This window comes from Chinchilla lanigera, unplaced genomic scaffold (genome assembly GCF_000276665.1).
Source record: "Chinchilla lanigera isolate Chin_1 unplaced genomic scaffold, ChiLan1.0 scaffold00044, whole genome shotgun sequence".
Lineage (NCBI taxonomy): Eukaryota > Metazoa > Chordata > Mammalia > Rodentia > Chinchillidae > Chinchilla > Chinchilla lanigera.
This window is the reverse complement of record NW_004955445.1, coordinates 9,313,548-9,328,447: the sequence shown is the minus strand read 5'-3', so window position 1 is coordinate 9,328,447 and position 14,900 is coordinate 9,313,548. Positions and strand designations below refer to the sequence as shown.

The 14,900-nt window shown below is 53.1% G+C and overlaps 1 protein-coding gene and 1 long non-coding RNA gene across 2 annotated transcripts in view; both read right to left on the bottom strand.

The window, feature by feature from the left end:
• The window catches only part of Prex1 (phosphatidylinositol-3,4,5-trisphosphate-dependent Rac exchange factor 1), a gene marked incomplete at its 5' end in the record, with an annotated part of 171,503 nt that overhangs the window by 72,830 nt on the left and 83,773 nt on the right, over positions 1–14,900 (bottom strand). Inside the window, 2 exon segments of the mRNA XM_013518315.1 lie at positions 6,529–6,630; positions 13,378–13,482. Coding sequence (XP_013373769.1) covers positions 6,529–6,630; positions 13,378–13,482 — 207 coding nt within the window.
• Positions 689–1,764, bottom strand: LOC106149426. Its single transcript, XR_001235611.1, has 2 exons — positions 1,627–1,764; positions 689–873 (listed from the first exon to the last, which is right to left on the bottom strand). It is a non-coding gene; the product is annotated as an uncharacterized LOC106149426 (long non-coding RNA).

Genomic DNA, 14,900 nt, shown 5'->3' with positions numbered 1-14,900 from the left:
GAGCAACTGCCAGCGCAGAGGGGCTGTTGTAGGGAGGGGACAGGTGCCCCTCTCTGCCACACCCCACGCCCACCATGCAAGTGGCATGGGGCTCACTCACTTATCCCCTCCTCCCTGTAGGCGTCCATATGCGTGGCCCTGGGTTAGGAGGTCTGCACTCACCCCCAGCTCCAACCTTCTTAAGAGCATGGCTCACCCTAAATTAGGTCTGTCTACACCCACATTTGTGATGGTGTGTGGTGCTGGTGATGGTGGCTATAAATTATAAGGCAGCAGTGGAAGAAGAAAGGAGACAGAGACAGACAGACAGACAGACACAGACACAGAAAAAACTAAACAACCCAAAAACTTTAAACTATCCAAAAGAAACGGGAGGATGGAGGGCAATGAAAAAGAGGACAGATAAAAATTAAGAAGATATTAGGAATATATATATACACACACACACACACACCCCTATATAGCAATAGCACAATGAATATAAAAGATAGTGACACACCAGATTTTAAAATAGGAGCTTTGTAGTGTTTATAAAAGAAGCACCTAAAATCTAAGGATACAGAAAAACAAAAATAAAAGGATAAAACAAGATATATGAAGAAAGTATTGGTGAAAAAAAACCTAATGTAGTTTGGTTGATAATGAATGAAACGGACTGAGACAATAACCACAGCTCACACTTATTAAGTACGTGTAAGCACTTCACGAGTACTTCCTTTACTCTTCATAATAACCTGTAACAAAGCACTGCTGACAGAGGAGGAAACTGAGGCACGAATAAAAACCACGGCATCTCCACGTGACCATCTCCCCAGAGCATGCAAAGAGCTTCCAGGAGTTTTCTCACGGTCTCGTCTGATCCCCACGGCAAGCCTGTCACAGAGGAGGGAATGGAGGCTCAGAGAGGGCCAGCAACTTGCCCTTGGTCCCACAGTCAGAGGCAGCAGAGCTGCATTTCTGCATTCGGACACAGCGTGGCACAGAGCAGAATGCAGGCAGGACCTGGGAAGGGCAGTCAGGAGGGCTCCTGGGACGGCACACAGAGCCTCACTTTGAAAGGACAGGCGAGGACAGGCCCCCCGGCCCCACAGGAAGGAGCCTGAGCAGGGGCAGGCGCAGGCTGGGCGCTGTGGGCGAGGTGTCGGGGCTCAGCCCAACAGCAGGATGGGGAGGATGCTGCGGTCGGGGAGGACGGCGGAGCCAGGGCAGAAGGGGCCACAGAGAAGAGACGCATCGCTTCCGGTGCCTTCTCAGCAAGCAGGTGACACTGCCAACCCTCAGAGGATGGGAGCTCCCTCCCTAAGGTCAGGGTCAGAGGAAAACCCCAGAGAGACAGCAGCAGTCACCAGAACGATGGCGAGGGTCCCAGCAGCCAGTTCCAGTGGAAGCCGCCAAGGACAGGAGGCAGCAACCCCAGCCTCCAGCCTCGCCCCCACAGACCCCGCCCTCTGGGCTGGCTCCTCAGCACCCAGCCCTCTGCCCACACACAGCTGAGGCCAGTTAGGAGTCAGCCCTCTGCCTCCACCGTTCTCACTTCCCACAGCGCCCAAGTCCCTCAGGGGGAAGATGAGGACCCACAACAGCCTGTGAGCCCTGCACCATCTGGCCCTGACCTCCCTGGCTCACTTTCCCACTCTCCCTCGATGTCCCTCAGAACATCCTGCCCCAGGGCCTTTGTGCTGCTGTTCCTTCTCCCTGGCCTTCTCAGGGGCTTTGCTCAAGCTTGGCCAACTACCCAAAGCTGTAAGCCCTGACTCACCCCGGCCCCTCCTGACCTTTCCAGCCTGAGGCATCATTTCCCACAGGCCTGCAGCGCAGCAGCGAAGCAGCAGGGACTGGGACTCGGGAGGGGCGCTGTCAACACGCTGGGTGCATCCTCTCCTCTCACCCCGCCACCCCCTCAAGGGCCGTGAGGGGCGCACATCCCAGGCTCTGGGCCCCTCCACCAAGAACGGGGGCCACCCTGTCCCAACTATAAGCCTCACTCCACCCTCTCAGGGGCACTGACCCCAGAGCAGCCACACCCCTGCCAGCCGAACAGCAAAGTCGTTGTGCTGAACTTGAGTGACAGCTGTGTCACTCACAGACACAGAAACCAGACTCTGCAGAGGACCCAAAGCTGCACTCTGCACCCTGCCACAATCCCCTCGGGTGACACAGCTCCCAGCGTCAGCCCCGTGGGCCCCACAGCATCTGAGGAACTGAATCCAGCTGACATCCAGGCAGCAGAAGCTGCCACATAGCAGTGCCAATGTCTGGTTTCAGGATCAGTGGGGCACACTGGCGCGGCACTTCACAGTCTTTCAGTGAGTTACCTAGGGGACTGAGTATCCTGGCACATGCGCGTAATCTCAACTATTCAGGAGGCTGAGGCAGGAGGATCACAAGTGCAAGTCCAGGCTGGGCAACTTAGTGAGTCAGGGACACCCTGTCTCAAATAAAAAAGAAAAAGGGCCAGGGCTGCAGCTCAGTGCTCAAGTGTTTGCCTAGCATGCACAAGGCCCTGGGCTCCATCCTCTGCACAGGGGTGAGGATGGAGGTGGGGGTAGGGGGTGGGAGACAAAGGCCACAAAGAGGATGAGGCCACGGCACTAAGTCTAACTAGAGAAAAGACACAAGCACAGAGCCACGGCCACCTGCACTCAGGTTTCAGAGATGAGGAACCAGCAAAGGAGACCACAAACAAGTGGCCCAAGAGGCAGACAGCGGTGGGAGCTGTCCCTCCAGAGAGGCTTTGGTGTCCGGGCTGCCTGAGGACCACGCATTCCACCCACCTCCCTCACTGTGCTGCACACAGGCCCGGTGTCCTCACCGTGACCAGAGCTCCGAAAGCAGGAACCAGGTGACCCCAGAGCTGCACTAGCACCTGACCCATGGCAAAGCCTTGGCAAGACCTGGCCACCAGCAGGAAACAGCTCAAAGGGTCAGGATGGCCAGCTGTGCAGACGGCATCACCCCACGCCCGAACTGTTTCCCTGGACACACTGACGGAAAACTCAACAAAGCCCGAAAATGCCAACTCTCTATCCCCGGCCTGGGATGAGAAGCCAAAATAGAACGTCCCGGCTATTCTTAGGCAACTCAAGTTCAGCTTTTTGCGGCTGCTCCCAAAGCAGGGCTCGCCTGCTCCCTCTTCCCACCCCGGGGCCTCAACCCTGTGCGCTGCACCCTCCAGGGTTGTGCTGGGACACAGGGCACAGGGCTCGGGGACATCTTCGGGGACACTGGAGTGCGGAAGGGCCCGAGAGGCAGGCTGGGGTCTGAGCTCAGCTGCCCAGGCTCATGGGATCATCTCTGTAAAAATGCTGGAAAATGTGACAGAGAGGACTTGGCGGGTGTGAGGAGGCCCCTCAGTCCCGGCTGATGCAAACGTTCCAGCTGCGGTGCCAAAGGTCGGGACACTCGGAGCACTTCCGTCAGGCAGGAGCGTGGCTGTCCCCCCAGGAATCTGAGGGCCAGCTGGCTGGTCCCCAGCACTCCATAAACACAGCTGGAGACAGGAGAGGGTCCCTGCCCTCTGGGAGGCTGAGGCAGGAGGATCACAAGTTTGAGATCAGCCCGGACAACTTAGGGACTTAGTAAGACTCAAAATACAAAATTAAAAAGGACTGGGGAGGGGCTGGGGATTTAGCTCAGCGGCAAAAGCGCCTGCCTGGCAAGCGCAAGGTCATGAGTTCGGTTCCCGGTACCGGAGGAAAAAAAAAAAAAAAGAACAGAAAAAAGGACTGGGGATGCAGCTTAGTGTGAAGGCCTTGAGTTCAATCTCCACTACCACAAAAGAGAGGGAGAGAAAGACAGAGAGACAGGGACAGACAGAGACAGACAGAGACAGCGAGAGTGAGAACCCACAGACCTCTGGCCCTCAGCGGGTTTCCCATGGGCTGTTTCCTTCCTTCCACCCCACACCTCACACAGGCCATGTCCCTGCGGACTCTGTCCTCCTGGGAACCCAGAGCCCAAGAATCCCGCCGGACTCCAGCCCCCGTGGGAGATTCCAGCCTCAGGAAGGTCTGAGCTTCACATCAGGCTCCAGGCCCACCTCTATGCACGAATCCTGCCCGCAGCTGTTAAAAACAGTACCAAATGTGCTTCTCCAAGAGCCCAGTGGGACCCCAGACTCTGCCAAGGTCCAGCAACCAAAGGGTAACACTCCTGCCCAGCTCTGGGGCTGTAGCTGTTGGTTCTTCTCCGAGTCAGATGCTCAAGGCTTTGAGCCCAGGAAAGCAGAGCGGCCACTGGCCCCGTGACACAGGCCCATCGTTCAGTCTCCTCAGCCCCCACTTAGGGAACTGTGAAGGTCCTCGTCCCTGATACTGACCCCAAAATGCTTCTCAACAGACATGCAGCTGTGTGGTTTGAGCAATCCTTGATGCTGCCCTGCTGGGTGGCTCTGGACAGGCTGCTTCCCTTCTCTGTGCTTCATCCACCCCATCTCCAAAACGGGAGTGCCTATCCCACAGCACCACAGTAAGCACATGTTCCCACATTCCCCGGGAGGGCCATTAACACAAACCAGGGACTACAGAAGATAAAGTGAGGTGTAGGACAGGAAGTGACTAGATCAAGGTCACATAGCTAGAAAAGGGCAGAGATAAACCCACACCCTGGATGCCTCTGGTTACAGAGCTCAGCTCTAATCCAAGACCAGCAAATAGTTTCTGTAAAGGGCCAGTAGTAGATACGTGGCTTCTCTGGCCACATTTGGTTTCTGCCGCATTTTCTTCCCTATGCTGTGCGTCTGTTCTATTCTTTTCTGCTCTGCTTACCACCCTTCTAAAAAAATAAAGTAAGCCGGGCATAGTGGCCCACATCTATAATCCCAATACTCAGGAGGCTGAGACAGGAAGATTGCTGTGAGTCTGAGGCCAGCGTGGACTACATAGTGAGTTCAAGGCCAGCCCGAACTACACAGGGAGACACTGACTCAAAATACAACAAACAAAAAAACGCAAACCCATTCTTAGCTCACAGGCTGCATGAGACAGGCCACACACAGCTCACAGTTCTACCAGTGCATCCTCCAGACCCCTACAGTGTTCTACCTCCTAACACTCAACTAACGTGAGTCGGGGAAAGACACCAACAGATCCACTAATGCACCCTGCAGGGCCGCCTTGACCCACAGGTCACCAAGGTGAAGGTCCACCTGGTGCAAGCCTTCTGACCCATAGCGCTCCCACCGCCTGCCTGGGCACCAAGGTGAGAGCATGGCACCTGCAGGGGCTCCTTCTGTGTATCTGGAAGGGTAAGCAGCTCAGCCAGAGAAGAACTGCATCCCACCCCACGGCCACACATGTCAGCAGCCTAGGTCACCAACACAGTGACGTCCCACTGTCTGGTCCAGCTTAGAGGCTCAAGCAGAAAGTGAAGTTCGGGATTTCCCTTGTACCTTCCCCTCCTCTCTCCCAGTTCACACAGCAAGGACACACACAGCTCCCACGAGCAAGTGCGGGATGGAGGCAAATCAAACCCCAGCAGTCAGCCCAAGGAACAGCTGTCAGACACAAGGCCTTGGGACAGAGCCAGCACAGGCTCCAGCCAACGGCACCACTTGCAAAGGCAGAAGACCCTGGGCCGAGAGCAGCAGATGGTGGCAGAGTCCTCACTAGGCTTGGGATCTGCCCAGTGGCTGACTCTGGAGCTCAGGATCAAGCTTTCTTAGGTCCATACATAAGAAGCAGCTCTGCATCAGCAGGTCTGACCAAGACTGGACCAAAGCAGAGGCCAAGAGATGAAACAGCAGGCATGCAGACATTTTCAGTTTGCAAAACTGACACCTACGCCTCTCCACTCCTTGCTTTCCAAAAATCACCCACATGTTGGTGAGAGGACCTATCTGACACCTTTCCTGGGGCTGTGACCAGCAGGCTCCAGTGACCAGCTCAAGGTGGAACACATAACTCAAGTCTGAGCTCAGAGTGAGTAACTAGCTCAGGAACAGAGCACCTGACTCAGATCTCAGCCAATCAGAACACAACACTGGCCTGCTCACTGTCATTGGATCACAGTAGAGTATGGGACCATGTCTCAGCCAATCAGAACCCAGCTCTATCCAACTGGTAATGATTGCTTCAGAGGTAAAGTAGGCTGGAAGATGATAAAGAGTCCAAGCAAAGGCTGTGTATAATTGCTTCAAGGCAAACCGTGTGACCCAGGCCCAAAGCATTTGGAATATTATGTTCCATTGGCCACAGATGGTCAGAGCCTAAGTGGATCTTAGAACTTCCATCACAACTACTAGAAGACAGGTTTGCTCCCTCCTGCTGACTTTAAACTTGAGAGGGTGTGAGGCCAGAGTGACTACAGCCATCTGCTACTATGCTGGAAAGCAAGCTGAGTGGTGGAAGGCAGAGGGAACAGGAGAGAAAGGGGCAGAGGCTTGGTTTAGATCCAGACTGGTCCGAAGCCAAAAATGCTGCTAGACTTCTCAGCTCCCCAAACAAACACATTTCCTTTTTGGCGGATGCCAGTCAGAGCCGAGTTTTCTCTACTTCCATGGTGTGGCTGGGAGCTAGGTGTGCGTCTCACCTTGAGCAGGAGCGGGTACTTGCAAATCCGCTGGATGGGAGACAGCAGGTAGCCCTCCAGCGGGATGTCTGTGGTCTTCCGGCCTCCCAAAAGCATGCAGCTCTGCAAAGGGACAGAAGACCATTGTTAAAACTCAACAAGGACAGCACAGAGACGTGGCCACCCTCACATCACCACAGGGAACTCTCAAATGCAGCTACAGATGGCACTTGGGACACAATCTAGCAAGCCCAAGGAGCGGGGGAAAGGTGCAGGGCTCTGCAGACTGGCCGGTGCACTAAATCCTACTTCCTCTGCTGGTAAAATCTTACTGGGACAGAACCACGTCCATGACATACTGTCTTTCCAGGTTATCACGGGAGTGTTGAATAATTGCTACAGAGAGGGGCTGGAGATTTAGCTCAGTGGCAAAGCGCCTGCCTGGCAAGCGGAAGGTCGTGAGTTCGGTTCCCGGTACCGGAGAAAAGCCAAAAAAATAAAAAAATAAAGGGTAATTGCTACAGAGACCACAGAGTTGCAAAATCTAAAATATTTATCATCTAGCCTTTCCCAGAGGAGCTAGCCAACTCCTGGTCTAGTGAGGCTTTCCTAGAGCCCCACCAGAAAACAGGAATATGGAAAGTCAAAACTGTCCTGTCTAGAAATGCAAAGACCGAGAAGAAACCTAAATAGCCATTAACCGCGGAATGGAAAAATACCTCCGTATTTTAAGTCTGTTTGCAGCAGATTTATACCATGGCACACAAAAGAGCAGAGAAAATAGGAAAGCGAGAGCCACACATCAGGGATAAACTCTCACAACACACTAGATCAAAAAAGGAAAACAGAAAGTTATGTATGGTACAACCCATTTATATAAATCTTTTTTTTTTTTTCAGTACTGGGGATTGAACAAGGCTGGCCTCAACCTTGTTATCCTCCTGCCTCAGCCTTCCAAGTAGCCGGGGTTACAAGTGTGCACCATCACACCTGGCTATATGAACCTTTTAAAAACCTGGAAAACTAAGCCAGGTATGGTTTATGGACAGCATATAGATAATCAGATAGACATGCATGGGGAAACGGAAGTACCAAATTCCCACAGGGGCTACCGCTGTGGAAGGAATCTGGAAAATGAGCTGGGAAGTTTCAAATGAAACTGAAAATGTTTTCTTCCTTTACCTGGGAAATGGGTCTGTGGGCGCTGTCACGTGACTGCTATACTCAGGCTTACAGAGTTAAGGGTGGGGCCCAGAGCCGGGCAGTTGCTGAGGACCCTGGGCTTAGAATCCACTCCTTGCTCAGTTCCCAGGACATTTCCTTCCGGGCCCTCTAGGGATTGTTTGTTCCACGTGGCTGTGAATCACACTTAGGTATTGTCCTCTCCTTTGGAGAGGGTCCAACTGGAGAATCTCTTTGTTGGAGGGCAGGAACCATGAGTTACAGGTCTATAGCCCTCGCCAAGTGAGGTGACATACGCCTGTAATCCCAGCACTTGGGAGGCTGAGGCAGGAGGACCACCACAAATTCAAGGCCAGACTGGACTACGTAGTGAGCTCAAGGCCAGCTTGAACTGCGCAGTAAGACCCTGTCTCAAAAAACAAAACAAAAAACCAAGTCTGTGTCCCAAGGTCCTTGGCTCCTAGGGCTCATAAGTGCCCAGTGTGGGCACAGGGGATGAATTAACAAACTAATGAATTAACAAGTCAGCCATCAACGTGGGAGTTTTTCTCCTCCAAGCCACCCTGGCAGACTGGAATGAGTCAGGACTCTTGGGAAAGGGGTTCACACCCTATCATTCATCCAACTACACACTGTGTGCTTACCTCGGGCTGGGCACAGTTCCAAGCACAGGGACCACCCACTGAAGCCGATTCCCCGCTTACATTCAAGTGGAAATAAGACCACAGAACGGTGCCTGGGGGCACCCCACGTGGAGCTCTGAGCCCGTGCCTCGTGTATATGGAGCGCCCATGCTCACAGCCTCAGGAATAGGCAGGTGGCACTGCTCCCAACCGCCAGGGAAAACCGAGGCACAGAGGCCTGGCCCGAGCCCACACCCAGACTCCACTGCCCTGCAGAGACTGAACCAGGCTCTCTCCTCCAAGAAGCAGATCCCGAGACCCTGAGTCCCTGCTCATGGCTCCCACCCCAATGCGTGCCGCTGGCACAGACGGGGCATCCAGGCTGTGGCAGCTGGGAGATGCCAGGCCCCACGCTGCTCACACTCAGGCCTTTGTCCTCCGAGCCAGCACTCGTCACAAGCTGCCCCGGCTGATGTCAGCTCCGGGCAGAGAACGGGAGCTGGGGCTGAGGGGGTGCCGTGCAGAAGCCCCGGGGCCTGGCAGGAGGAAGGCCGGTCTCTTTGTTGCGGGATCAAGGAGTCTTCACAGGACTGTCCCAGACACTGGCCACGCTCCCCCCGCCCTCCCGAATCGCTAGACTGTTGTTTCGCTCTATTTTCATTTGAAGGGTACAAAAAGCAAACACAGAGCCGCCATTCATCACGCTCCCATTACCCTCCGGGCCCTGGGGAAGAAGTTTGGAGAACGATCTCCTTCATCTTCCTACTTCACAGAAGAGATTCAGGTGAGGCGGCAACCTGGTGGCCTTGCCCACCTCCTGATGGCTGGCGTCCTGCCCTGGCTGTCCTGTCCCCCTGGCTCCCTCCTCCTGGCGGACAGCACCCCGACCCGCAGCTTCAAACGCCATCTTTATGCTGACAGCACTCATTTATTTCTCCGGCCTGGCCCCTTTCCAAACTCGAATCCCCCACTGCCAGCCCACATCCCCACCAGCTGTCACCCAAGCACCTTACCCCGCACACACTGAAAGCAGCCTGCTCCTACCCCAGCCTTCACTGCCTGGGGGACATGTCCTACCATTTTCTCACTGTTTGGGCCCCAGTCAACTCCCCTCATTCATTAGCACCCCAAAGCTGTTATCAGGGCAGTTGTGTCAGCTGGGCCTTCGTACTCCATGGGGCCCCAATATCTGCTCCCGCCAACTACCCAATTCTTAGTTGTCCCAGCCTCCTGTCTGGGCCAGTACAGTAACCTGTAGTAGGCGGCATGGTGGGTCCCAAAATGCCTTGCCCACCTGGGCCTCAGAATGTGACCTTATTTTCCAAATATAATTAGTTAAGCTGAGGTTCAATCTCTCTGACCTCATTTCTACTCTAGATGAGGGGGGCCCTAAATCCACTGCCTGGTATCTGTATGAGAGGAAGAGAGGACACAGAGGAGAAGGCATGGGACAAGGCAGGCAGAGAGGGCAGCGATGCTGTCACCGCCAGGGAACACCTGAGGCCCCCCACAGGAAGCTGAAGAGGGAGGGCAGAGCTTCCCTGCAGCCCTCAGAGGGACCACAGCCCTGCCAACCCCTGATTTCAGGTTTCTGGCCTAAAAAAAACCATGAGAGAGTGGGTTCTATTGTTTAGGCCACCAGCTCATGGCGATCGTGGGTGGCCTTGGGAAGGATCCGAACCTCGCCTGCTCCTGGCCTCTCCCCTCACACGCCAGGGGAGTCTTTCTAAATGCAAATCAGCTCAAGCCACTCCAGGGCTGCCCACCCCACTCAGAATCACAGCAGCACCACACATCCCACTGGGCACAAAGCTCACACGTGCTGCGTGGACCGAAGGATGCCAGCCCCAAAAACATCCTGTCAGACTCCAGCCACACAAGACTCCAGAAGAGGCAGAGCCAGCCCTTGGTCAGAAAAGCACCCTGCCATCCCCCGGAGGCAGAGGACACGGCCGGGAGGGAGCATAAGGGAGCCTTCTGGAGTGATGGGAATGTTCCGCTCTTCATCTCCACGGTGGTCCCATGAGTGTGGCAGATGTCAGCAGTCATCGTTCTGTGACTGCATTAGGCATGAGTACTATACTTCAATTTAAAGTTCTGTGAAGTTTCAGACTCTTTTCAAAGATTAACCACTCCCACACTACTGTCCGCTTTCAATCTCTCTGACCTCATTTCTCCTCTTTCTCTCTGGTCTTCACACGTGGCCTCCCTGCTGCCCCTCAAACACACTCCTACCTCAGGGCCTTTGCACTGCGGTTCCTCTGTCTGGCATGCTTTCCCTCCAGACAACCCCTGCCTCCCCCTCCGCTCTACCTACATCTCTGTTTAAATGTCATCTCACACAGTTTCCCCAAAGACCAATCTAAAACAGCAGCCACACTGCAACTCCTTTAACACATCCTGTCACCCTCTATTCACTTTATTTCCTTAACACCACATGACGTATCATTTAAGTCTCCCCTACTAGAATGACCACTCCATGAGGACAGTGACATTTCTTGCCTTGTGCACTGTTGGATCTGCAGGACTCAGAATGATGCCTACCAGATGACAGATGATCAATGAGAAGCTGCTGAATGAATGAATGACTAAATCGCCCCATTTAATAGACCAGAAAACGGAGACCCAGAAAGCTAAAGTCCCTGGCCCATCACTCAGCTGGTGCGCAGCAGAGCATGAATGGAAAGCCAGACTCTGCTTCCAACGCCTTCACGTCCCTTAACAGACGCACGACAGCTCTTTCGCAGGTGGCCAAAAGCTGGGAGATGCCAGCGAGCAGGGAGACAGATGGTGAGTGTGCTGGCACCGCACGCATCCTCCCCCTGCCCTGCCAGGCCCCGCCCAGCTGCTGCTGGGGAAAAGGCAGTTTGGCCCACCAGGAAGACTGCAGAGAGAGAGGAAGGAAGGAGAGGGAAGTTGGGCTCTTCCCTTCCCATGCCCCTGTCTCACCTTCCTGGCAGCTTCCTGCTCCCCATGACCCAGCTGAGGCCGAAGGACACCCTCAGGAGGGGTAAGGGGGACCCTGGGCAGTGGGGACCGTGGCAGGGTGGTGCTGCCCAGAGGAGGCAGAAATCTGGCCATCTCTGTCTTTGCGCAGCCTTGCACTAACACACCGTCATCTTTGCATTCTGCCGCACGGTTTTACAAACCAGCTGCACAAATGTCAACGTGAAGGTCCAGACAGCAGGGGTAAAAAGGCTCAGTCAATACAACTTGGTACATTCGAGACAAAAACGGAGACCAGTCAGCTAATGCACCTCCCTCAGATGGTCCCGGGAACAGGGTCGAACAGCAGGAACTCACCCCAGAGGGAAAATGCACAACATTCTGAATCAGAATTACAAAAATGCTGTTGTGGAGACTGGGCACTCAAGAGAAGGATGACTGGGAGTTTCATTATATCGTCTAGCTGTCTGGGAACCTGCCACCACTCCTTACGCCATGTAATTTAACCAGTTTTGTGTGCTGAATTCTCTATGGATTGATGGGGAAAAAACCCATATGATGGGCATGAAAGATGAGAGATTCTGAGGTGAAAGATTAGGACTGGGACCAGTGATGAGCTTATTACTCCTCAGGTGTGGATCCACTTAATATTTTGGAACCATCAAAATCACCTTGAGCAAAGCCTGTGAGTCCCCCTCCCGTGCCAATGTATTCATCTTCCACAGCAATAGAATTTTTAGCTGGGCACTGCACTGACCAGAGTAAAGCCTACATTTCCCAGCCTCCCTTGCAGCTAAGTGTGGCCATGTGACTATGCTCTGGCCAATGAGATGTGAGCAGAAGAGATGTGCATAGCTTCCTGCTGTGCTCTTGAAAGGAGAGAGGCTGCAGCCCACCACCTGGAATTAGGACATGGTGGGTTGTCGTTTTAGCCCTTGGTGGTGAGGCCTACACCCTAAGGCCTTGACCCCTGACCACCCCAGCTGTCTACAACCACAATGTCAATGCAAGGGAGAAATAAATGTCCATCTTGTTTAATTTAATAAACCAGTTACTTGGGTGCCTGCAAAGCAAACAAAGCATATCTTAACTCATACACATAGACTGGTCTAGAAGACTCAAAGTACCAAATGAAAACCTAGTTTATCCATAAGAGAAATTTTCTGCAAATGTGGCAACACCATCATGGATATCTTCTGTTGTGCCTGACCAGTATCCACTCCCAGCTTGCTTTCTTGCATTCCCACAAATGCAAACCAATTCTCCTTTTAGGGATCCATGCCACCCTCAAACCCCGCAGTAAGGGTGGAGTTGACTCCATCCTTCATCTCCAGAAGTGACCAATCAGAACATCATTCAACCCCCTCAGCAACTCGTTGAGTGATTATGTCTTGGAGCTAAGCTCAACCAATGAGCATCAGACTCAGGATCTGCACTGTTATTGTGGGGACAGAGAAGCTCTGTTTATCTTGAATTTGCTCCACTTGGAGAGGTAAAAGTGAGAGATTCTGGAGGCCACGCTGCCACCACTTGAGAAGATACCACCTCAGAATGGAGCCAAGAAAGAAAAAAAGCAAAGCCCAGAGATACATTCTTGAAGACATGATTTAAACACCTAAACACTGCGCCTGAAGCCCCCTAAGGTCTTAAACTTAGCCAGAAAAGTGAACCAGTAACTTGGTTTATGATTGCTGCTTTGTTTAGCCAGGTTTAATTTGATTTTCTTTTGCTTATAATTAAATAATCCTAACATTACTAGTAATCTTAATAATAATGGTAATAATAATAATTACCACCACTATCACTTTTATTAGCACCACTACTGTGATGCAGAATTGGCAAAGCCAACCTTAATCCAGCTCTCTGCCTGTTTTTGCAAATAAAGTTTTATTGAGACACAGGCATGCTTGTTCCTTTACGTATTATTTTGGAAGCTAAATATTTATGGCTATAACAGCACAAGATGAATTGTTGGCCTGTACTGTTCACAAAGCCAAAACTGTAAATTATCTGACCTCTTAAGATAAACTAGAGATGACCGCAACTGAGGAAGGGGTGAGGCAGCACAGGCCAGCTGAAGTCCCAAGGGGAGACTCAGGCAGTGATTGGGGACACTCACCAAAAGGAAGGCGCGCACCGTGGGGATCTTGTTGAGCTCCACCAGCAGCCTCAGGGCCTTCTCGTGGTTGCTGCAGTATTCCTCATACACGCAGAACTTGTCCTTCTGCAAGACAAGGATAGAGCTCATGGGGCACAGCGCAGCAGGAATGCAGGCGCCCTGCGAGGACAAGACACTTAGGACCCTGGGGAAGAGGCCTCAGCAGGAGGGACTTCAAGAAAAGCAGCCCTGGCTCACTTCAGGGCCTACATCTTCCATTTTCCCACTTGGGCATCTGGCAGCTTATGGAACCTCTGGGGAAGCAGCACAGACCAGGCCATGCTGCCTGGATCCAGCTGGGCTCTGCATTTCCCAGCTGTGAACCTGGGCAGGTCACCTGCCTTCCCTGAGCCTCAGTGTTCCCAAGAGTAAGGTGGTGTTAAAGCCATGGAGTTTTTACAGCAACACTCAGGTCTCTTGGCCTCCATATGCCCCTGAATCCAAAGCTGGACTCTTCCCAGCCTAAAGGTCACTGGAGGGTCACCAGGTCCATACCCATCAGTCATGGTTTCCGGAAATGGAAGGGAAAGAAGCCTCCTGAGCAGGAAGTTCTTAGCTGAGTGTTCCTAGTTCCAAAAGGTTTACAGACCAGCCGAAGCCCAAACAAGGATGTCCTGGGGGAGGCCCAGGGGAGGAAGGCTGCAGGGCCTGGACCTGCGCTGGGGTGGGCAAGAGACCCTGAGAAGCTACGGAAGGAAGGGGTGGGTCTGCAAAGCCAGCAGCTTGTCTTGTTCCTAAATGAGCCCCCAGCCAGCCTTCTGATGGGCGGCTGCAGGAAGGAAGTAAGCAAAGCGGAGGAGGGAGATGGGCTCCAAAGAAAGCAAGCGCCCGGGGACACCAGCACCCCAGCCAGAGCCGACGGCCACACAGGGCACGCACGGGCCTCCGGTGCTGGCCACACTCTGCTCTCCCAGAATGCGGGTGAACGTATTTGTGCCTGGCCTTAACCACACCTGGTCATTACTGCAGTAGACCCACTTACACAGGGACAGACAAGGACAAGTCACTTGCCCAAGGTCTTACAGCTACAGGCGTGCCAGGATCAAGATTCAAACTCTTCTTCACCCCCATGTGATGCCCAGCTCAGGGTCACAGCCTGGGTCAGGGATCGAAGTAGGAGGCAAAAGCCCAGGGTACAAATCTTAAGTCACAAATCCCCAGACCAAGCTCTGAGGGGCACTCAGCAGAATGGTGAAGCAAATTCAGCTCCACATACACTTAGGAGCAGGTACATGGGGCAACTTGCCTCCCCTCTCCATGCCTCAGTTTGTTCATCTATGAAATGGATGTAAGAACAGATTCAATACTTGGGCTGCTAGAGGATGAAATATATGTAAAAGGAGTAGAAGAGTCCCTGGCCACAATAAGCACAAAGGATATTTCAAAACACTATGAACATGATAGGCAACCGTGAAACATTAAGGGAAAATGCCAAAACAAATAACATCACAATAACACAAAGCACTGCCAGGCGTGATGGCACA